At 41.4% G+C, this 24,852-nt stretch overlaps 1 protein-coding gene across 2 annotated transcripts in view; it reads left to right on the forward strand.

Annotated features, from left to right (window-relative positions):
- Luzp1 (leucine zipper protein 1) overlaps positions 1 to 24,852 on the forward strand; it is a 79,342-nt gene that overhangs the window by 49,328 nt on the left and 5,162 nt on the right. Inside the window, exon 2 of one of the 2 annotated variants that reach the window (XM_010625992.3) lies at positions 21,292 to 24,473. In XM_010625992.3, the coding sequence (XP_010624294.1) occupies positions 21,411 to 24,473 (3,063 nt within the window). In that variant the 5' untranslated portion in view covers positions 21,292 to 21,410. Of the gene's footprint in view, positions 1 to 21,290; positions 24,474 to 24,852 lie in introns of those variants that run through there. The other variant, XM_010625991.3, reaches the window with a different exon arrangement.

The following is a 24,852-nucleotide window of genomic DNA, read 5'->3' on the forward strand; positions in this document are numbered from 1 at the left end:
ATCCCTACTTGCTTTGTGTGCAGTTTAAGAAGCACTGGTCTAAAGGTGGGTTTCTTAGACTGTCTGTGATGATGTAGGGTGAATTAATTATTCCCTAGTCTGAGGCCTTACGTGGTACCGTGTATGCTTTGTACCTAGTTTATTCCACATGCTCCTGTGTGGGTGCATTGCTCTTACTGATTTAGACCCTGTGTGAGAAAGGCTTAGGGTCATGGACTGGATGTTGCAGCAGCTGTCACCTACGCAAATGTCTAAATGTTTACTCACTTTCTATAGTTCTAATGATGCTAAGTCTGTGAGCCAGTGCTGGTTTGTGGACCTCACTCCAGATAGCACTCTCATATAGCAGCATGTTTGTATGCTGGTGGATGTAACAAGAGCATTGTGATGGAGACGGGAGGAAGAGGGACAGAGGGAGGATGGTGCCAGGGAATTGGGTCTGTAACGGAGATGAAGCGTACTATTTTATTCCTACTGTAGGAAAAGCAGCACACTGACATGTTGGATGTGGAGGTGAGATGAGGGTCTGAATATTGCTTCTCGGTGACAGTGTTATCATCTGATAGAGACTAGAGGTTTATTGAGAGAGAGAGAGAAAGATGCGGAAGTCGTTTGGACAGTGGGAAGGTGAACCTACTGGGGAGGGAAGTAGCCAAACTGCTGGCACCGTCGGGGCGTGTGTTTGAAGTTGGTGGGGATGAATTTAAAACAGTACCAATCGACAGGTGGTTTTTTCTCTGTGGCATTTAGCTCCTTTGGTGTAGTTGTGGAGTAGTTAATAGTTTGGTTTAATTAGGGTTGAAATTTTGAGTATGAACAAGGGAGACGAGGGCAAGTATGTTAAAGGCACTTACAGGGGATGATGATGAAGTACAAACAAGAAAAGGGTAGTTCGGTAAATGCTTAATCTATGCCTTCTTTTATAAGATAAAGATAATAGCGTCTCACACAGTTGGAAGTATTTAATTTATTCATATAGTGTGCATAGAACAGATGGTGCCTAGTGTGTGGTGCGTGTTCGCTGTGTGCTCTTTATTGTTGGTGTTATACTGCTGTCATCTTTCTCGGACTATACAACTAGCCTCCTAACTGATGTCTTGGTGTCTCTCTACTTCCTTTCATCTGTGTACTGAAGCCAAAGTGTTCTTTGTGGAATGTGATGTCGTACCTCTATTTAATACTTACATGACTTCCTGTAGCTCTTTGGATAAAGACCTAAATTCAGAATTTGTCCTCCAAGGGCCTGCAAGGTGTGGCTTTCATGTCCTTCTTACTTTGTACTTCTGCTTGTTCTCAGTTTTTTAACCACCCAGATTTACTTCTTGCTTCTCAGACTTACCATACTTGCTCTTGTACCTAGAACATGCTCATTAGGGGGCCTTCCTGGGCCTCCTGAGTGAGTTAATTTCTATTAAACTGTATTTCATATAATTTATATTTAATAATAGGATTCTTTTTTCCTGTTGCAGTATGCCATGAATGTGATGAGGATGAAATCTTTTTACTCATTGCTTTATCCCCAGTGCTGACTTTAGAGCTTGATGCTTTATAGGTAGTCAATTACATGTAGGCTTGTGATGTTTGAGCTGCAGAACAGGACTGCTTTTCCTGAGATAAGATTTGAGAGAGAGTGTATTGGAGAGGAGAAAGCAAAATTTAGGCCAGAAATACCTGGGGGAGAAGCCCTTTCATGACTTATCAGCAATGTGATTTTGAGACTGTTTTCTTCTTTGTAAAATAAACATGATGGAGTTTATCTGATTAGAATTACTATGAAAATTAATAGATAATGAAAGCTCTTTTGGTTACTTTCTTCTCAGCGTAGTTGTTATGACTTGCTGTTTAATTACATTTACCATACATGCTGTACATCTTATTGCCTGTTGATAATCTTAATTATAGGCTCTGAGAAGTTAAAGGGGTCAGCACATTCTTTTTATTTCGGCCAGTTTTCTTAAAGCAGGTGAATAAGTAACAGTTTTAGACACGTGTTTCTATTATTGATCCTTATAATGATGTACTAAGTACAGAGAAACATACTTAATTTGTCATTGGAAGAGGAAATGGCAGAGATAGAAGGTGGTTCTTTGGCTGCCAGTTTTCAAATAAATACACAGATACATTAATCTCAAGTTACTAGTATCAACTGTTTATTAATAAATGCTTCCCCAAGGTATATGAAAGTTCTTAAATATTTTCGAATTCCAATCTTGTGTATATTCTTGGTTCTTTGGTAAGGTGAAAAAGAACCTGATGTACAGAGATGAGATTGCTGGATTCTAGTCCTGTATCTGTTACTAGTTTTCAAAAAGGGTCACAAGTTTCTTAATGTTTGCATAGTTGTCTTATCAGGGCTAAGCATATCTGCCTTCTCATCTTCAAAGGTTATGTAGATATAAAAAATTTATCCTGGGAGAGTTCGAAGCACTTTCATATGAAAGATATTTTAGCACCCCTCCATTAGGATACATACCAAAATCCCTGTTATTCATACAATGTAAAAATTAATAATGATTTCTAAAAATTTGAGACAAGTCTCACTGTGTTGCTCAAGCTGTCCTTGAACTTGCTATCTGATGCAAGCTTGCCTCAAACTTGTGATCCTTCTGCCTTCGAGTGCGAGTATACAGCCATGCATTACCATGCCCAGTTAAATAGTAATTAAGCCATTGATTGATTGATACTGGGGATCGAACTCAGCACCTTGCGCTTGTAAGGCAGGTGGCGGAACCACTAAGCTAAATCCCTGGCCCTAGTCTTTTAAAATTTGAACAATTATATAATATTGAGATAGTGTGATGAATCAAGTGGACATGCCTGAGATTTTTTTCCCTTCATTTAGAGCATATTTTCTTATACTTCACTGAGCTTAGTTATAATAGCTGTGTCTTAGTTATAATATCCTTGTCTGGTGATTCTGACATATGGTCCTCTTGGGGTTACCCTCTGCTGATTGTCTTTTCCTTTGAGAATGGATTTAATTTTCCTAGTTTTTTATGTAATTTGGAATGACTGTGTTCTGCACGTTGTGAATGTTGTAGACAATCTGGGTTCTGTCAGTGCTTTTATTTTAGCAGCCACTTAGATTTCAAACTTTAAACTCTCATACCTGTAGCAGGTGTCAGTTCAAATCTTAGTCCAGTTCTTTGTCTTTTTTAGCTGAGGCTTTTGGATTTTGCCCTGTGGTTCATGGTTCAGCCAGAGCAGAGTTTGCACCCAGAACCTGGGACTCTCCTCTGGTTTTGTCTTTCTGATCTCTTCTCGCTATCTGTGGCTGCTTTAAGGTCTACCTTCTAGTTCTTTAGGACAGAATGTATAGGGTTTTTTAATTAAAATTCACCTGGATCACTCTTGGGCTAGAGCTCCAAAAATGGAGAATTATTCTATGCGAGTCCTTTTTTCAGTTTTTAATTGCTTTCCAAAAATTTGCCAGCTTTTGTTCACTTCAGGTAGTTGTATTTTATATTTTATCCTTCAGTTTATAGTTATCTCTGGGAGGATTGTTATGAAAGCAGAATCCCCTGGAAGTGCTTTTATTCACTATAAAAGCAAAAGAGAGCAAAGGACTCAACTACTTTTTTTTTTCTTTTTATTGAGGTTATTGATACAATCTAGGTATACAGTACAATTACATTCATCATTGGGATTCTGTACCTTTACATAATAGGTCTTGATTCTCATTTTTCCCCTTGTCCCTGCCCTCCCTTCACCCCCTCTCCCCCTCCCCATTTACAAACACTTTATTTCCATTTTTTCAGTTTCTCATATTTTTTTCCTCTCCCTTATTACCTTTCCCCCACCCTTCCCACTTTCCCTACACCTTTAGCCCTTTACTTCCTATTTCACATTATTAATTATCTCATTAGGATCCTGTGTACTATTATAGTTTTTCACACCAAAGAAACTATTCGGTATTTCAGTTAAAGAAATCTCTGTATGAACATTAAAAATAGGGAATCCTAAAATAAAACTAAAAAGGAAAGTAAAAGAGAAAAGGCAATGATGTAACATTAAAATAATCCTTAATTCTGGAGATGAAAATGGTCCCTGAACATATTTAAATTGCTTCTTGCTCTTGTAGTCTTATCTTATTTTTTTTTTTTCATTATTTAGAGAATACTTTATTAGTTTCTGTAATCAAACCCACGTAGATATGACCTTACATATTTAGTATGATGTGTTACACCTGTACACATTGAAAAAAAAATAAAAATAAATTAACATTTCTAGACCAATATGGTTGTCCATTTCTGTACAATGCCAAGTCAACACAGTAAATTGGGATGACTTTTTCCAAAGTTGGCAGCACCGTTAAAGTTTCCCAAAATTTAATTTATATATATATATATGTGTGTGTGTGTGTGTGTGTGTGTGTGTGTGTGTATAAAGACTAATAATAGTATGTTATGCATCGATAGCAGCAACAGCTTTTCCAGGTTCTGCAGTCATCTGAACAAAATTATAGACATTCAGCACATTCCATTAAAAACAAAAAAAAAAAAAAAAAAAAACAAAGAAAAGAATAATATCCAGACAACAGCAAAGTTCTGTTGCTGTTGTGGTACCTGGCACCATTTTTTCTATTAGCCTCTTAATCATCATCTGGAAAGAGAACATTCTAGAGTAATATCATTAAATGTAGCTCTGATAAAGCACGGTCCCTACTATGTATCATAAAGCAGGTACTAGATATTTTACATTCATAGAGGTATGATACAGTACTGTCCTACATCAATAATACTAGATTCAGTTTTGGTTTGAAATTTACTTTGTCTGCAAATAAGATTGCTACCCCTGTTTTTTTCTGGGCTCCTGTCACATGGAGAATTGTTTTCTATCTTTTCACTTTCAGTCTATGGGCTTCTTTTTGCACTAGGTGTGTTTCTTGTATACAACATATTGTTGGATTTTGCTTCTTATTCCATTTTGCCAGTCTATTTCTCTTGATTGGTGAGTTGAGGCCATTGACATTGCTGGTTATAACTGATATGTACTGACTTATTATTGACATGTTATTGGCCTTTTGTTGACTCTTTTTACTTTTTCACCTTCTCCTTTTAATTTCTTGCCTTGCCTATTTGATTTGCTCTGTTGGGCCTCATGGTGTTGTTGCCTTCATTGTCTTTTTCTAGGATCTTGTTTAGAATTGCTTGTAGTGCTGGTTTGGTATTCATGTAGTTTCTCAGGTGTTCTTTGTCGTGGAAGTGTCTTATTTCCCCATCCATTTTGAAAGAGAGTTTTGCTGGATACATCAGTCTAGGTTGGAGGTTGTTCTCTTTTAGTACTTGAAATATCTCATTCCAGGCTCTCCTTGCCCCAAGGGTTTGTGTTGAAAAGTCTGCTGTGATTCTGATGGGCTTTCCTTTGTATGTGATTTGTTTCTTTTCTCTTACTGCTTGTAGTATTTTGTTCTTCTGTTGGGTTTCTGGGATCTTGATTATTATATGTCTAGGTGTAGATTTTTTTTGATTGTAGCTAGTTGGGGTCCTATATGCCTCAGTTATCTGAATGTCAAATTCTTCCCCTCTGTTTGGGAAGTTTTCTGTCATTAATTCTGCAAACAGCTTTTTTAAGTCATTTGTATTTTCTCCTGCTACTTCATGTATTCCTATCAGTCTTATGTTATTCTTCTTTGCATCATCTAGGAGTTGTTGGATCGATTTCTCATGATCTCTTACTGTTTTTAAGAGACCTCTCTTTTCATGGTCACTGACTGCAATCTTATCTTCTATATCTGAGAGCCTATCTTCGCATTCTTTTATTCTGTTGCGTACACTTTCAATAGAGTGTTTAATCTCCTGGATATCTGTTTGAATCTGTTTTATGGATTCCATTTCTTTCCTATGTTGGGCGTTTATTTTTTCCATTTCTTTCTTATGCTGGGCCTTCATGGCTTCTATCATGGTCCTGAGCTCATCTATTTTTTTGTCAGTTTCTGCTCTAGAGTCTCGAATCACGACTTCCATTTTGCTCACTATCTCTATGGTTATCTGGGAAATTATTTCTGTTTTGAATTTTTCTAGAGCCTGATTGATCTGTTTTGTTACTTCCTGTGCTTTGAGTTCAGGGTGTCCTGGTGGTTCACTATCGGCCTTTTCATCCTCATTTGCCCTACTGTTTGCCATTGGTGAACTGGAAGTCTGTCCTTGTGTCTTGCTTAAGTGTTTTCTCATTTTAATTTTTGTTGTCGGACTGTCCTTGGTTTAATCTCTGGATTATCACCCAAATCTTCCTGATATAGTTGCACCCTAGCTTCTGTGTCTCTAACGACCCACAGACATTCTCATCTTCATAACATCAGAGAAAACAGCTCATCAAATCAACGGCAATGCTTTACCCCAACTGATACAATCAGCAACACATTAAGATCAAGCACAACTTGGACACTGACCACCTGTGGTAGTCACTAGTCTATCACCCTTAAATCATTTGAATTAAATTGAAATCAAGAAGCAGTCCAGAACACGTCTGCAGTGAACAAAATTTCAATATAGTGTATTTACCATTTAATGGCTCAGACAGAGCGAGGATGCAAGACCCTTGATCTCAGTTAGCTGATTGCTGAACCCCCTGACGCTGACTGACCTCGGGCTGCAAGGCCCAGATTGAGTTCCCCATCCTTCTGAATGGTTGAACTCCACAACATTCTATTACAGGTTTCCCACACCCTTTCTTTAAGGATGTTCAAAGTTGGGAACTCAGAAAAAAACCCTTGATGACCACCTCTGCCTCTGTAGAGTTGGTCCAAAGACTTGCACAGTCAGGAGGTCTGAGAGTGCGGGCGGGCGGAGCTTATGGGGGTTCAGGGGCGCCCGCGCGGCTGCCTTCCTGGCGCTTGAGTGATGGCTGCTGGGTCGGGAGCAGGCGTGGTTCTCCTCAGGACTCAACTACTTTTACTTTAATTTGTTTGTAACCCAAGGCAAATCTCTTCTCCTTTCTGGGACTTACATGGATCTCAGGCAAATGCAGTTGGTGGACTCTGCATGATCTGTAAGGATTCTTTCATCTGTGCTTTTCGACACACAGACAAATACAGGTGTACCACTACTGTCAGCAAGTAGTCACAACATGAAGCCCCAGGAGACACGGGAGGGAGGCGATGTGGGTGGAAAGTTCTTGGAAGGTGTAGCACTAAAGAGTTGGATGATTTTACAGTTAGCTGGCTGAGGATGGAAGAAGTAAATGACATTCAGAGGCAAAGCAAAATCACATACTACACTTGCTTTTACTTTTTATAAATAAGGAGAGAATGTAGACTGTTGAAAACAAATCAGGATTATCTGGAGTTCCTTTTTACTTGACTTTTTTGCTGTGTATTCCATCCTGTTTTAAAGAGGACCCCACACATACACACACACACACACATACACACCCCGGGCATTTGTAACTTGTCAACAAATTTGGTAGTGGGTGCTGGGACAGTAGGTTTTGTGTGTGTGTGTGTGTGTGTGTGTGTGCTAGCAGGGGGTAGTGGTCATTGTTAGGGCTGTAAAGGTTGCAGCAGATAAAGACCAGATTTTTTTAAAAAAAAGAATGCATAAAATTTACTACTGCCCAAGGCACCCACATTTCTCCAGCTATTTGAGAGTTCAGACTTTTTATGTAGAAGTTCTAGGCTCTGCAAAGGAGGTGTGTGTGTGTGTGTGTGTGTGTGTGTGTGTGTGTGTGTGTTTAAGATGGATGGGGAGAGGAAAGACAGATGGCAATAGGGGTACAACAGAAGGTCTGTGGGTTTGTCCTGAAGCTGTTTGAATAGCAATCATAGAGGGCACAGAGGGTTAAAGCTTTTTTCCTACTCACCGAAGCCAACCTTTGGGTGCTGCCCTTGCTATGCATCTTTTTTGAAAAAAAATTACTTCAGTTATTTCTGTTGCTTATCAATAATTACTTTCTTGTCAGGTCTTAATTGGCTTGAGGCTCCAGTTACTCCTCTTGCCCTTATCTTTTTTTTTTTCCAGCTTTAATTGAGTTTATTGGTACATTTTAGGGATACAGTACAGTTACATTCATTGTTGGGATCTTGTACCTCTACATGACAAGTCTTGATTCTCATTTTTTCCCCTTACCCCTGCCCTCGCTTCATCCCCTCCTCCCCTTTGCCCTTATCTTTTAAACAATTTGAAAAACATATTATTTCTCCATCTTAATTCTGTCCTTCCAGTTTTCTAGGGAGGTAGAGGCAGGGATGGATTCTGTTGCATGTATGTGTGATTTGGGTGTGTGGGAATTGGGTAAAGGAACCGTTCAGGTGATCAGGTGATCTGTGAGGATGTATAGGGATAGGCAGTAGTGATGAAAGGAAGGAGATATTTCAGTATGCAACTATGTACATAAGCTTTAGGTTATCGCCATTTAGAAACTACTTTGCATTCTTCCTCAAGATCAGAACAGACAGGAAGACTTGACCGGGATCTTCCACTTCTGGTAACTTCCTCCATAATGTTAGCTGTGGTGAGATTCAATATTTTGGCTAGCTTTCCAGCTCTTCTGTAGGAGGCTGCTTACAAAACTGGAGGGTAATTATTCCAGTAGAGAAGCTGTTTTCAGTTCTAGTTGACACTAGTTCAGCCCCCCATCTTTTGGTATGGGGATCAAACTCAGGACTTGTGCTTGTGAGGCAGGTGGCGAAACCACCACTGAGCTAAATCCCCACTCCAAGGGCCCTTTTAAAGACTGAGTCAAGAAAGCAGCAACAATGACTTGGGTTTAAATCCTGACTGTTTTACTAAGTGAGCTGGAAGACCTTAGACAAGTCACTTGTCCTCTTGAAATTTAGATCCATTATTTATGAGATAGGGATAACATCATTATATTATTGTCTCACATAAAACATAGTGCCCAGAATATTGCAGATAATCTGCTGATGTTTATTTTTTTCTCACCCATCTTTTCAGAACATCTTATTTTTAGTAAAATCCTGGCTTTACCCCCAAGTAATTGTGTGATTCACTTTTTCCAAGTTTCAGTTTCCTTCCTTATAACAAAGGCATTTAACTAGTTGATTTCTGAGAGGCTTCATAGCTTTAATACACATGTTTAGATTACCAGGGAATATACAGACCTATTAATTGAGGGAAAGAGAACTCATCCTTGAGTTATTATCTATTAGGAAAAGGGAAGTCTCTGGAACCAAACTCCTCCTCTCCCGAGAGTTACAGCTAGCTCCCCTCAGTGTCAGGATATGGATTCCACTCTTGCCTTTTGTCTTTTCCAACACTGCACTGTATGTGAAGGCCTTGGATCAGCTTAGCTTTGATATGATTCATGCTTCACCTATGTCTTCTTTTCTTTTTATTATATTCTATCCAGGTCAAGAGGTGACTGGCACTGAGAGATAGTGACTGTTTCCAAGATAGCAAACATTGGAGGAGCCGCCAGAAATACTGAGGATTTGTTCATAAAGTCTTTTCCTATGCCAGTGTCTTCAAGAGTTCTACCTAACTTATCTTCCAGCAAGTTTAGTGCTCCTAACCTGATGAGGGTAGAAGTCCTTGCATGAAGTCAGTGACCTTAAGAAGCAGGTCACTGCTTAACTTCCATTCATTGAATATTTACTGTATGTCAGGCATGCCCCTGTCTGACATTGTCTCCCTTAATATTTATTCTACCCCTCGAAGTTACTGCTGTTACCATTACCATAAAGACATGAGTCAGAGAGCTTATATAATTTCTTGACATTTATACAGGTAGTAAATGATACAACTAGGTTTAAACCTGGGTTCTTTTCATTACTCTATAATGTTTCCCTTTTGAAAAGCTCTTTAAATTGAGATAATGACTGAATTTTTAAAAAACAGCAAACAATTAAAGAAGGCTCGCTCAACAAGTACTTCCTTTTCCTAGCCTTTTCAAGATCTGGCATGCTGATACTTGCCTTTGAGGTGTGGGGAGTAGGGGAGTTGGTACAGGGGATTGAACCCAGGCCCTTTACAATGAGCTATATCCCCAGCCCCTTAAAAAAAATTTTTTTTTTTTTTTTTTTTTTAAATTTGAGACAGTCTAAGTCACCAAGTTTCCCCAGCTGGGCTTGAACTTGTAATCTTCCTTCCTCAGCCTCCCAGAGTGCTGAGATTATAGGCATGTGCCACTGTGCCCTGTGTGCCAATACTTTATTGGCTCGTATTGGTGAAGGCAGTGGAAAGCACCAGTGAAATGGGTTAGAGGAGAGCTCAAGCACTGAGTGGCCGAGGGATTTTGTAGTATTGGTTGCCACTGGCAGCTGGGTCATAGTTAAGAAAATGCTCTGTGGGGAAATGGAGCAATAGGAAAACCAGTAATGAATTTGGGAAGTGAGTACTAGTTATAGGAATGACTAGACACGGGAAAGGACTTTTATTTAAAAAATTTGAAACAGGCTCTGGCTAAATTGCTCAGGCTGGCCTTGACCTTATGATTGTCCTGCCTCAGCTAAGATTACAGGCATGCGCCACTATGCCTGGCTTAGAAAAAGGACCTTAAAAAGACCTTTCACTCTCCTGTCATCCCTTTTAGGAAATAGGGATAGTAGAGAATGCTTCTTGAGAGAGTGGAAAACATCAAGGCAAATGTGTTGAATATTCTTGTTCTCCTTTTCCTAGAGCATTTTTCTACTTTTAAATTATATTCTGGTTGAATGGATGGCAGTTAATATTTGGTCTCTTTTTATTGGAGCCTAGTAATTTTTAGTTTACTTGCTGAAATTTGGGGGGAAAATAAACATTTTCATCAACAAAACGTATACATACCTATTTATATAGGTAAAATCTTCTGTTCATGGGGCCTCTATTCTGGTGATAAAAACTGACCACTGTCTATATGCCTAGTACAGTTCTTAATGCTCAGTATACAACATTATACACAGAAAGTCTGTGCCTGTAGGAATTGTATTCTAATGGGTAGGAACAGATGAAAATAAATGAATAATAGATATAAATAGGAAAATAGGTAAATGACGTCCAGCTGATATGTCCTAAGCTGGAAAAAGCAGGGTAAAGTTGATTGATAGGGAGTGATGGGGAAGCTAAGGAATTGCTGCTTTATTTAAGGTGACCAGCTAGCGAGGGCCTCTGATGAGGTGATATTTTAAGCTAAGACCTAAAAGAAGTGAGAAATCCAGCCAGGCACATATTTGGGAGAACAGCATCCAGGCAGAAGGAGTAGCAGATGTAAAATACCCGAGGTATGAGTGTTACTAAAGACCCACAGAGGCAGAGCGGCTGGAGTAGAGCGGTAGGGAAAGAGCAGTAGGAGACAAAAGTAATGAGACCTAGGGGAACACCTTTGGAGTACATTTTATTCTAAGTGAGGTGGGACCAGTAGAGCGTTTAGAGCAGAGGAGTGACATGATCTGACTTTCAGGCTTCTGAAGGTTTACTCTGGTTGCCATGGGAACATAGACTGTGGAAGGTAAGGAAGGGAGGGTCATGGTGGGAACCAGGACAGCAGTTAGGAAGCTTCTGCAGTAATCCCTGTGTGTGGAGGCAGCTTGTACTAGGGTACTAGTGGTGATTGGCAAGAAAGTAATGCGTTCAAGACATTATTTAAAGGCAGGGTCAAATCCTGATTCTCCTAATAAAGATGTTGATTTATCTGGCATTAACTTCAGAGTTACATAGGGTTGAGGGTGTCATTGGAAACTAAAATTTAGGGCTGGGGATTTGACTCAGTTGTTCCACCACCTACCTCACAAGCGCAAGGGTCTGAGTTCCATCCCAGATACCAAAAAAAAAAAAAAAAAAAAAAATTTTTTTAAAAAGATTTATTGAGCAAAAGATGAGAGCACAGTGATCTTAGAAGGAGGCTTATACTCACTACATTATGCTAACTGGTAATAATTCTTTTTGGTTCTTCAAGCTTTGCCACTTTTTTTTTTTAAGACAGGGTCTCACTTTGTAGTTGAGACTGCCCTGGAACTCACTATGTAGCCCAGGCTGGTCTCGAAGTCCCAGTGATCCTCCTGCCTCAGAGCCCTCCTGAGTGCTCCGATTATAGGATTGCCCCACCACACAAGCCTTTGCCATGGTTTTATTTGAACTATAAACTTAGTACACACTACATATATATATGTGTGTGTGTATGTATGTGTGTATACACATACATTTTTTTGGGGGGGTACCAGGGAACAAACTGGAGACCTTGCGCTTGTGAGGCAGGCAGAGGAACCACCGAGCTAAATCCCCAGCCCAAGAAATAATTGAGAAAGAGATGCAAAACAAAATTATACTATCCAGAGAGAAATACAATCTATATCTATACATAATCTGTATCTATATGTCTATGTATCTGTCTATGGATTAGGGTATTTCATTTTGTAATGTTTCTTAGGCAGGAAGGTCATATATATAAAACTAAATTTAAAGTACTTAAATGATAAAATTAGGTATTTCATGTTTTATTGTGTGATCACAACACAAAGAAAATGTTGACCTGGCTTTGGAGCTGATTTGAACAGATGTTAAAAGGTATTATGGGGGCTGGGGATTTGGCTCAGTGGTACCTCCACCTGCCTCACAAGCTCAAGGGCCCAAGTTCGATCCCCGATACCATTACAAAAAAAAAAGGTATCATGGATACCTGGCTGGTAGGCCCTAATGATCTGGGTCCGGTTAGTTCTTTCTCTTATCGTCTACTGCTCTTTCGCTACTGCTCCATCTCAGCCACATTGGCCTCCCTGTGGGTGTTTAAGATATGACAAGTAACGCTCATACCTCAGGGATTTTGAGTCTGCTGCTCACTCTCCTGCGTTGCAATATCGCCCAGATATTTCCCTGGCTGGATTTCTCACTTGTTTTAGATCTTAGCTTAAAATAGGTCTTTATCTATAAAAGCTGTTTTTAGTGACATTCTAGAGGCCTATTCTTGGTTATATTTTGTTTAGCAATTTCAACATCAACCTAGATAAAGAGAGAGAAAAGACAAACCTATTGGATTTTAAATAATGAATGTAAGCTAGACAGTGTACAGAATAGGTAATGGATTGAAAGTATAGAACATACTAATTTAAGCTAAAGCTTAATGCCATTTAATGTGGACCAGATATTTATCTAAGTACTTGTTTATGTTTACTGTAGCCCTATAAAACAGTTATGGAAACAGAGAAATCAAGTGACTTATACAAGGTCACCCAGCTAGGAAATTAGTTTAGGCTGTTGGGCTCCAGAGTCTGTAATAATCTCTTTTTTTTTTTTGAGGCAGGGTCTCACTATGTAGTTGAGACTGACTTGGAACTCACTATGTAGCCCAGGCTGGTCTAGAACTCAGCGATCCTCCTGCCTCAGCCTCCCGAGTGCTGGGATTACAGGCGTGTGCCATCATGCCCAGCGAGTGTAATAATCTTTAATCCTTGCAGCATACTGCCTGCAAAAGATTGCATATATTTATAATCTATATTTAGATATATATTCATATTTATTATAATCTATTTAGATTATTAAAATTAATTAGATGTAACAGTTTATTCAGTAAGATCAATAACGAACCTACAAAACTGGTAATGTGGCTGCCAGATTAGCTCATGAAATCTTGGGCTTTGTATTAGACCTGGAGAGGCCGGGTCATCTTTCAGGTCTACCCCCAGGACTTTATTACCCATTGCTGTTGTCCTGGTTCAGGTCCTTTATTTCATTTCTTGCCTTGACTGTTATAATAGCACCGTGGATTTACCCTATCAGAATGGCCTTTGAGAAGCACAGTTCTGATTGTATTAGATACTTATTTACAGTATAGGCCTGATATTTGTGACATTTGCATTTGCAGCATTTGGCTGAGTAGTGCCCATTCTAATCTGAAAAGAGTCTCTTAGATATAGCTGTCCTGTACAGAGTACAGTAAAACTATTGCCAAGGCGTCTACACTGCCCCATCACTGTAGTCCCATGCCCAAGACAGAGAAAGGAAACTTACGCAGCCTCTGGTTCCAGAGCTTAGCGTTCATAGCTCAGTAGAGGATGACAAATACATAAACACATATCGCGGGCACAGCGATAGAAGCACCTAGATAGTTCAGCGTGGTGCATTTCTTTTTGGGGGGTGGGTTTGAAAACAGGGTCTCACTGTGTAGTTGAGACTGACCTGGAACTCACTATATAACCCAGGCTGGTCTCGAACTCACAGTGATTCTCCTGCCTCAGCCTCCCGAGTGCTGGGATTATAGGTGTGAGCCACCACACCCGGCAGCATGGTGCATTTCTGCGGGGAAAGTCTGAAAGGCTTCAGAGAACAGATGATGTGTTAAGAGATGGTCACCGTAAGAATGGCATGGGAGAGGTTCTGAAAGATGGGAAAGGAGGGAGATAAGGGAATTAATTCTCAGTGTTCCTCCCACATTACAGCTTTAGCCTGTGCAGTTGTGAGATATCAGGGGCTTCAAATCTACCTTTCACGCCTTCTCAGCTCTTCATTTTGCCCTTCCTTTTGCTCTTCACTTGCTAGCAAGGCAGAATTACTTAGTTGTCCAAATGAAGCATTTTTTGTTTGTTCTTCCTTCTCCTACACTGTTACTTTATACCTTTTATATACCAGACACCGTTGAAGGTGCTGGGGAATACAGCAGTAAAAATAACTGTAAACACACACACATGGACCTCATGGATCTCACATTCTGGTAAAAAGTCAGACAGTAAACAAATCACAGTAATCAGGTGGTTAAATGTGCAAAGAACAAAAGTAAGTAGAGTATCTTACCTTAGAGTGGTCCAAAGATGGAATGAGTTGTCTTGGGGGTGGGGGAAAATGAATGTCCTTCCTGTAATCAGGAGTGTTTGAGTAAGAGTTGAATGCCTAGTTGGTAGATGACTTCTGCATTGAGTGGGAGCTTGGGTCAGATGACTTCTAGATCCTTTCCATATTGAAGAATAGTGGAATGCTTTTTGTGCTACCAATTCTGAGGTTTTCGTGTTTAAAATATGAATTTGTGGCTCTGGGAAACATCACTGAAGCCCAGCAATGAAATAGAAATACTTAAGAAGTGAGGGTGAGGTAGACATGATCAGGAGGGAGCCACAGAAAGATAGCGTCTGGTTTTCCTTTCAGATGAGGAGATGGCAAACTCTGGCTTGCTGGCCTCCTGCCTGATTTTGTAAAAAAGTTTATCGAAACATAGCCAAGTTCATTTACTTATACACAGTGCGTGACTGTATTATCAGAGTTGAGTTATTGAGACAGGGACCTTAGCTTTTACAAGGGTTAATGTATTTACTCTTAAACTAACCTTGTAGTCTTACACATCAAATTGTGAAGAAAAACTTTGCTGACCCCTGCTTTAAATGAATGACTTGGGAAGAGGAAGTGAATCATGGCAGCTGTGTTGGGAAAAGGGGCAGCGCAGACTTGATTATGTTCTATTTCAAACCTTCCTGATCTGCCAGGACAGGAAGAAGAGCTAGTCTTCAGAATGCCGAGTAGGGCACTTACAACCAGATTCTAGAACTTTGGCAGAAAGAGTCCCAAAAGGAGAGGCAACTTTTATCTTTCTGATGCAAATTGGAACTGAACTAGTCACTGGTATAGGAGAAGCTGGCACTAAATGATGGGACTGTCCTTCCTGTTCTTTACTTTTCTGTGATTTCTCTTTTCTCTCTCCCTTTCTCCCTCCCCTCCCCGCCTCTCCCCATTTCTTTGTTTTTTGAGACAGGGTCTCCCTGTCTAGTTCGGGCTGGCCTTGAGCTCACTGTGTAGCCCAGACTGGTTTCAAACTCCCAGCAATCTTCCTGCCTCAGCCTTCCAAGTGCTGGGATTACAGACGTGCACCACCGTGCTGGGCTCTGTGGTTTTCTAAGTTTTAATATAAATAATTTCCTTCCCAGATGGCATACTCAGATACAATCCCTTCTTCTGAGCTTCTAGTGCTCATGTGTTTGATAAAATGTGCTATACAAAATAAAGAAGTATAAGAACAGAGGGATATGTCCTGTTATTATGTGAAACGGTTAGGGAACGCTTCTTTACCATTGTTTTACAGTTGGTATATCTTTCTGATTCCTTTAAGGAAAGGGACAGGTCTAAATTTTCTCACCTTAGTATTTGAAAAAATTTGGGGTGCATGATGTTCCATAAATGTTTGTTAAATAATGAATTTTGCCAGGGGGTGAAGGAGGTGTTAAGAAAAGTTGAGTCTACTCCTTCCCTTTGTGGATGGCCCAGAGAAAGCATTTCTTTCTTTGGCTAGCTCAGGCTGAAAAAGTCAAGAGGTAAGTGACATCCTAATCCTTTTTTCTTTTTTTTTTTAATCCATTTCCTTTTTTACCTTGGGTAGCAAGAATGGTCTTAGTGAATTGTTACTTAGGGAGATTCTGACTGGTGAAATTTTAGCATCATCTATAATGATTATTCTGAATTAGACAAGTCCAACCGTTTTATTGATTTTGGTTTTTCAAAGTGCATTTGTTGACTTCATTGCATGTAATGTTTCTGTGAGTAGATAGGTTGATTTTCTGTCTTTTTTTTTTTTTTTGGTACCAGGGATTGAATTCTGGACCTTGCACTTAGAGGCAGGCAGTTAGGTTGATTTTCTTTTATTCAGGGGAAGGAACTGAGGCAAAGAGATCATGATTTGACCAAACAGCATAGCATTTGTAAAAGTATATGAACTTTGGAATTAGAGCTGGATTCATCATCAGGATATTCTTACTAGCTGTGAGCCTGGGTAAGTTTGGGGGTCTTCATCTCCAGATGTTAATATTCAGACCGAATAGATTAATAGTAATAGCTACTGTTTGTTGTGACTTCTGGGCACTGCCTTCTGCTAGGCACTGAACATGCTCAGGGACTATCACATTGTCATTGTATGGATGTGAACTCTCGGGGAAATATTATGTTTAAGAACATGTAAACACCAGACTTGGGATTCCCGAAGAAAGCGGGTATATGAGGTGCTTAATATATTGCATGCAGTAGTGCTGTTTGCAGTTCTGCTTATTTGTTCTTTTATACTGTTGTTGTTATTGGTCTGTGTCTAGAGTAGTGCTCAGAATTCCTCACTTTATAAAAATACTTAAAAGAGTTTATAGGGAGATAGATGATTTTGTACAAAGGGAGGAATGGTGGGTAGAAAGCCAGGAGACTGAAATCTTTGGCTGTGCTAAGTTACTGGAGAAACCATGTTATTTATTTCTGAGTTTGTTTCTTATTTATTGTTTGTTTGTTTGATTTATACCAGGGATTGAACTCGGGTCCTTGCGCTTGCAAGGCAGGCCACCAAACCACTGAGCTAAATCCCTGGCCCCATTTTTATTTTTTAAATTAATTTCTGTATTTTTGGTACTGGAGATCGAACTGGGGACCTTGCACTTGTGAGGCAGGTGCCAGGCAGAACCACTGAGCTAAATCCCCAGCCCATTTCTTCATTTTTAAAATAAGGGGACTGAGGGCCAGGGATTTAGCTCAGTGGTTCCGCCACTTGCCTCGCAAGTGCAAGAACCTGAATTCGATCCCTAGTACCAAAAAAAAAAAAAAGGGGGGGGATTGGGCCAAATGGGTGGTTTAATTTTTGTTTTGTTTTGTTCTGTTCTAGGGATCAAACTCAGGATCTTGCACTTGAGAGGCAGGCACAGTGCCACTGAGCTAAATCCCTGGCCTGGGTGGTTTAATGTTAAATATAAGATACAGAATTCTTTTTTCAATATGTATAAGTGAAGAGCCCAATACATAAGAATCCAAAATCAGTTGCCGTGGCTAAGAAAAAGCCTGGAGCCCAGCTTCCTCCCCTGCTCTTTCCCCTAAGTGACTTGATGGGATTTACAGAGTCCCCTTTGAAAACCTGTTTCTGGAATCCCATTCTGAGGGTTGGAGGAAAATCCAAAAATATTTTGTGCTTTTTATCTAATACTTAGTTCAGTAACTATAGCTGGACAGCCTGTGAATAGTGTGATTTTAGTACTTATGTCCCATTTCCATGGCGTGGACCTGCAAGCCGTAAGGAGATGTTATTCAGCAGGCCAGGAGAAAAGTCTTGTGATTGATGTGCAGGCGGTGCCCGGCTCAGGTGAGGCCTTGAGAACATTAGCACGGGGTCTGATACTCCATGCTGTCCACATCCACTTTGGCAACTGTTTCCTCCTTTGTAATACATAAGCAGTTTGACATTATTCTTAACGTTTTTGTTAACAACGGTCGGTGTCAAAAGGTCTAACCTGCCATTTTATAAGTAGACAGCTCATTCAGCCATCAAATTTAAAACACGTATTAAGTCTATGCTCCCTGCTGGGTACTGGGAATCCAGTACTAAATAAGAAAGTAACTTGGGGAGATAAATAAACTTTAGTACAGATGGTAAATGAAGTCAATACTAAAAGCAAGAAAGAGGCCATGATCTGGCCTTGGAGGTGCTCCAGAAACTTCCAGGAAATTAGGTCTAAAGTGGGATCTGAAGAAAAAAAAAAAGGAGTCAGGCTCACAACCCTAATTGAGAATAATAATTATAGATGGGGCTATACTAAAGTTTAGTGTTCCTTCCTTTTGAAGAAGGGATCTGTTTAGACAACTGGTGTTAACTTCTACAGGTAAGGCTGTGAGGGAATACCACAGTTTGGGGGACAGAGAGGTTGGGTTTGTTTTATTTTTGAGATAGGTTCTTGCTGTGTTGCCAAAGCTGACCTCAAACCCCTACACACAATGGATTCTCCCATCCTAGCCTCCCCAGTGGCTGGGACTACAGGCACTGACTGACAGTGTCCACTGGGTTGTTTCTGTTTTGTTTTGATAAGCTTTATTGAGATATAATTTACATATAATAAAGTTCATCTGAAGTAACGAAGTTTAATGATTTTAAGCATATTTATAAAGGTGCCCTGTTTTAAAGCTGTTGTAGGCAGCTTGTGGCATCTGTCTTCCAATAACTGCTGTGCCAATACAGATCCTTCGTATCTATTTTTTTTTTTTTTTGGTACTGGGGATCAAACTCCAGACCTCATGCTTGCGAGGCAGGTGGCGGAACCACTGAGCTAAATCCCCAGTCCCCTTGTATCTACTTATTTTAAAGCTATACTAGGTTCATTCCCCACCCTTCCACCCTTTGTGTAAATTGATAAGGTTTTTGCTGTGCTGCTAGGCAAAAGGCCAAAGGCAGGTTTCATATGTGGCACTCAAGAGATGTGAATAGGGATAAGAGAAAAAATTCTTTTCTTACAAAAATGTGTAAACATTGGGGGTCGTCCCCCCTCCTGCATTTTTGGGAAAATGAGGAAGCATAGGCTGGGGAAAGAGGAAAGGCTAAAATAAGCAAAAATGAGGCGAGAGAAACATGTACTGAGAAGCAGAGTGAGTGGTAGATAGAATTGGGGAGGGCAAGACTTCAGAGCCTGAGGGAGGAAGGGAGGGAGCCGTGGTATTTCCAATACCTCCAAGCCCTGCTGTTTTGCAAGAGCTGGGCATGAGCTCCTCCTGGTGGCTCAAGGCACATGGTGCAGCCAGTGGATGTGCTCTTGAGTTTGGAATTTTTGACGTCTCAAGTCCCACTTTTTCTTTTGCCCCTGGCTTTATCAAGAAATTATTTTTGGAGTCAGATTTTCCCTGAAATAGTGGTTTTTCTTTTATAGAACAGGCTGTGTACCCCTGGCCCCAACTTGTGCTTTCATTATACATGCTGATGGCCACCCTTGTGTCACCTTTGCCTCAGTGACTTATCTCGTCCAGTCATCTTTATGTGTCACAGTAGATCACGTCCTTAACCCTTCCCTTGCGGGCTTTCATGATACTATATATTCTCCCAATTTTTCATCTACCTCACTGACTGATTTGGTTCTTTCCTAATTACTTTGGATCTCTGTCAGGAAAAAATGTTGGCCATATGGGGGCTCAAACTTTTGGCCTCTTGTTTTCTTTATCTTCACTCAGTTCCTTGGCATACTCAGCCAGATCATGGCTTTATAAAATGTCTGCTTGTTGACTCACAGATTTATATCATCAGCCCATATCTCTTTCCTGACAACCATGCTTATATATATTCAGATGGTTTCTAGTCAGTAACCCTGTTAACTTTGGTTCTTACTGGTACTTTACTCAGTCACAGAACAAGGTTGTTCTTCATTTAAAAATACATATATTAAGCCAGTCTCATTTTTAAAAAATGAGAAAATGATGTATGTCATGGTTATTTTTCTTATTGCTGAGACAAAATACCCAACACCTAAAGTTAAAGAGGGGAAGGAGGTTTATTGTAGCTTACACTTTGTGGAGATTTCAGTCCATAATCATCTGCTGCAAGGCAAGGTGGCATGGCCGAGGGTTATTACCTAGCAGGCGGAAGGTAGCAGAAGGCAGATAGCAGCAATAAGTGACAATCAGTGACCCTCTTTCTACCCCTTATATCTTATCCAGGCTACACACCCTTAGGGCTGGTAGCACTCATACCCAGGGTGGAGCATTCTTAAGCCTACCTAGAACTATGCCAAACCAATCAGTGGACCAATTTAGTAATCACACTCGAGATCCATCCACCTCTGAAAAAACCCCCACCTATGATCGCATGGGGCTTCGGCGGGGTGGTCATGTATATATGAGCCATAACAACATACAAAGCTAAAGTCCACTTAGACTTCTTTTCTCCTTTTCCTTTGAGTGACCTGTGATGTCTAGTATTTATCCCCAGTGAGATGGTTTTTGAAGAAACAAAGCTTTCTTTCAAGCTGAATGAGCATTTCCAATGCCAAATGATAAATTTTGTTGAAGCTGCCTATTGGGCTGGTCAGGAACCCCACTTAAAAATATAGCTACATTTTGGGAGGAGCAGGTATGGAAAGATTGCTTTAGTACAATGTAAAGCTCACCATTTATGTAGTAAGTTGGATAGATTAATTTCTACAACTTTAAATCACAATAGCTCACAAGACACAACATTTTCTTATAATAATCTAAGGATTGATTTAGTGCTTTGTTGCCAAGAACTTTCCATGTATTCTGAACAATACTGGGCAGAGATGATGCAATGTGTAGGCTTATTACCCTCATTTTACATTTAAAACTGAGGCTCAGTTTACGTGATAGCTTATAGAAAAGTTTAATGATTTTCCTCAAATTATGTAGATAGAAATGGTAAAGATTTTCTTATACTTTTCTGTGACAACTGGGACTCCTGCATCTTTCTGTTACACTGCTGCTGGTAGCATTCTTCCTCGTGGTGAAAGTAGGTATCGGCTCAATATTGGCTGTAAAGAATCAGTGTTTTTATATAGGTTTAGTCAAGCTTATTCATTCGACAGTTTGAGCCTCTGCTGTTCTCGGCACAAGGCTTACAGATGGGGGGGCTCTTTTTACAAGTGAGATGCAAAGGGTAGTTTTATGTTTGCTGATTCTCATGGTTTCTACTTTCCTTCTCTAGACTGATAATGGTCGCCAGCTGTCAGAGAAAGCTGTGGATGAAAGGAGAAAGGTAACTGTTTCTCATCCCTTCAAGTGGAATTGGATGCCTCTAGGAGTCCACGTTGGCCGGTGGTAGACATGGCTGAAGTTGCAAGCTACAAAGATTCTGCCTCCAGCCGCCACCTGAGGTTTAAATTACAGAGCCTGAGCCGTCGTCTTGATGAGCTGGAAGAAGCCACAAAAAACCTCCAGAAAGCGGAGGATGAGCTCCTGGATCTCCAGGACAAGGTGATTCAGGCAGAAGGCAGCAACTCTAGCATGTTGGCTGAGATTGAAGTGCTGCGCCAGCAGGTGCTGAGAATTGAAGGTAAAGATGAGGAAATTAAGAAAGCAGAGGATCTGTGTCACCTGATGAAGGAGAAACTTGAGGAGGAGGAAAACCTTACCCGGGAGCTGAAGTCTGAGATTGAACGGCTTCAAAAACGCATGGCTGAGTTGGAGAAGCTGGAGGAGGCCTTCAGTAGGAGCAAGAATGACTGTACTCAGCTTTGTTTGAGTCTGAATGAGGAGAGAAATCTGACCAAGAAAATTTCCTCTGAGCTGGAAATGCTCAGAGTCAAAGTGAAAGAACTGGAATCTTCTGAGGACCGCCTGGATAAAACTGAGCAGAATTTAGTGTCAGAGCTAGAAAAGCTGAAGTCATTAACTCTGAGCTTTGTCAGTGAGAGAAAATATTTGAATGAAAAGGAGAAAGAAAATGAAAAGTTGATTAAAGAGCTCACTCAAAAACTGGAGCAGAACAAGAAAATCAATCGAGATTATTCAAGGAATGCTTCTAATCTTCTGGAAAGGAATGACCTGCGGATTGAGGATGGCATCTCTTCTACACTGCCATCCAAGGAATCAAGAAGGAAGGGTGCTCTGGACTATCTAAAACAGGTGGAGAACGAAACAAGAAACAAATCAGAAAATGAAAAGAACCGAAATCAGGAGGACAACAAAGTCAGAGACCTTAACCAAGAAATCGAGAAACTTAAGACGCAAATCAAACATTTTGAATCTTTGGAAGAGGAGCTTAAGAAAATGAGGGCCAAAAACAATGACCTCCAAGATAATTACCTGAGTGAGCAGAATAAAAACAAAATCTTAGCCAACCAGCTGGAAGACATAAAGCTACAAATCAAGAAGCAGAAAGAGTTAGAAAATGGAGAACTAGAAGGGGAAGATGGTTTCCTGTCCAGCAAAGGCAGGCACGAGAGGACTAAGTTTAGGGGGCATGGTGGTGAGGCATGTGTGTCTAAGCACCCCTCCCGGGAACTGTCTCCTCAGCATAAGCGAGAAAGGCTCCGGAACAGGGAGTTCGCTCTCCACAGTGAAAACTACTCTGTGAGCAACAGGCACGTTTCCTCTCCCACTTTCACCAGCAGGAGGGCAGCCAAAGCTTCCAACATGGGGGCAGGTACAGACAGTGGGGCTCAGGAGACAAAGAGAACTGAAGACCGATTTGATCCTGGACCCTGTCAGAGTGACGGGAAGAAGGCCAGAGAGCAGCCATCTGTGCTTAGCCGCTACCCACCAGCTGCCCAGGAGCACAATAAAGTCTGGAGGGGAACTCCCAAACCAACCACTGAGAGTGCACTGAAGGGAAAAGTGGAGAAGACAACACGAACATTTAGTAACTCCACTCAGGGATCTGTCCCTAGCGACACAGTGGATAGAGCTGACAAGGCTTCAGACACCTTGTCGGAGGCCTACTTTGGCAAGCGAGGTCAGTTGTCTGGCAGTGGAAGTCAAGTAACTCAGGCTACAGACCCTGTCTGCTCTAAGGCCACTGGAGCTCCGGCCTCATCTCGAAGGTCGTCCTCAGAAGGACTCTCTAAGGGTAAAAAGGCTGCCAATGGCCTGGAGGCAGATACTGGTTCCCCCACTTCTAAGGCTCCTATTTTATCAAAGTACCCCTATAGCTCCAGAAGCCAAGAGAACATCCTTCAGGGCTTTTCATCCCCAAATAAAGAAGTTGAGCAGCCTGTAGCAGTTGTGATGGAAGACAGCAGTCAGCACGAAGCCCTGTGGTGTCGAGTCATCAAATCCAGCAGTGGAGAGAAGCCTGACTCAGATGATGACTTGGACGTGGCATCTCTGGTTACTGCCAAGTTAGTAAACACAACCATCACTCCAGAGCCCGAGCCCAAAGTACCACCCAACTCTAGAGAAAAGTTCAAATCCCGAGGGGAACATAGAACCTCCCTATTTGAGAATGATAAAAATGCTGGGATAGAAAGAGAATCTGTGAAACCTGTCAGAGCCTCTAGCAATGCTGTGGAACTTCCAGAAGCCGGTGGTGCTGGGGCAAAACCCCAGAGGCCCTTCAGTCCCAGAGAGGCCTTGCGGTCTAGAGGTGTCATCAAACCTGTTATCATTGATAAGAATGTGAAAAAAATCATGGGAGGATCTGGAACCGAGGCTGTGTTAGACAAACAGAAACTCACCTCTAAACCAGGGCCAAACAAAGTGACAAGCAGCATTACTATCTACCCCTCTGAGAGCAGCAGCCCTAGAGTCGGCCCAGGTGAGGCCCCTAGGGAAAGGCACACGTCCACCAGCAACATCCAGGTCGGGCCCCCAGAGCTCATGCCAGTTAGCAACCATGTCAGCTCCCCTTTTGAGCTCTCTATTCACAAACATGACATCACCGTGCAGCTCCCAGAAGCTGAAAGACTAGGAGATGGGTCCTCAAAGAACAGGCCAGACATGGTGGTGTCTCGAAGCAGCATTCTAATCAAGCCATCAGATTCTGTGGAAAGGAATAGCCACGGCTCCCCAGCGGAGACAATCAGGTGGAAAAGCCACAGCACCCCTTCAGATGGGGGCTCCTCAGACACCAGGCACGTTACTGTGCGCAGTGCCTGGAAGACCAAGCGAGACTTGAAGTCTTTCGAAGACACCCCAACTCAACTAGGTAGAAACATGGAATCTACCAACACTTATATCCAGAGGTCTTCCACAGACTTCTCAGAACTCGAACAGCCCAGATCCTACCTTTCTGAGTCAGGCACTCGAAGGGTAGGAAATTCTGGGGATGCAGTCGAGCTTCCCTCCAGAAGGACCCAAAGTAGCCTCACAGTGTCTGAGCTGCTCACCCATCGTAGTCGGGCAGGTGATGTGGTCATGGCTGCAGCCTGGAACCATTCCGCAGGCATGGTGAGTCCCTTTCTTCCTTTCTTTCTTCCCTTTGCTCTGGTCTGTGTGACCAAGGATTTGGGGAACTGGGCCTGGGAGAACTGGGTAACTCAGAGAACTGCTACTATCAGGTGGGTCTGGCAGAGAACAGCATGACTCCAACATCCCTTTTCTAGTTTGTCTCCTCTACTTTGCTCTCACGTGACAGTGATGCGGATGGGAAATCTGGCCTCTGACGTCTTGGTCTGCCACGGCACGAGCAGCACTTGGAAGATGTAGGGGCTGACATGGAGCTCAGTGTGCCAGCTGGAAGCTGTGAGCTCTGTCGTAGAGAAGGGACAAGGGGACTGACATGTTCTTGTTCTGCCGCCTCAGTGAGAGCAGGTCCTTGTAGGTTACT

This window comes from Fukomys damarensis, unplaced genomic scaffold (assembly GCF_012274545.1).
Source record: "Fukomys damarensis isolate Sample0158 unplaced genomic scaffold, DMR_v1.0_HiC HiC_scaffold_23, whole genome shotgun sequence".
In the NCBI taxonomy this organism is placed as follows: Eukaryota; Metazoa; Chordata; class Mammalia; order Rodentia; family Bathyergidae; genus Fukomys; species Fukomys damarensis.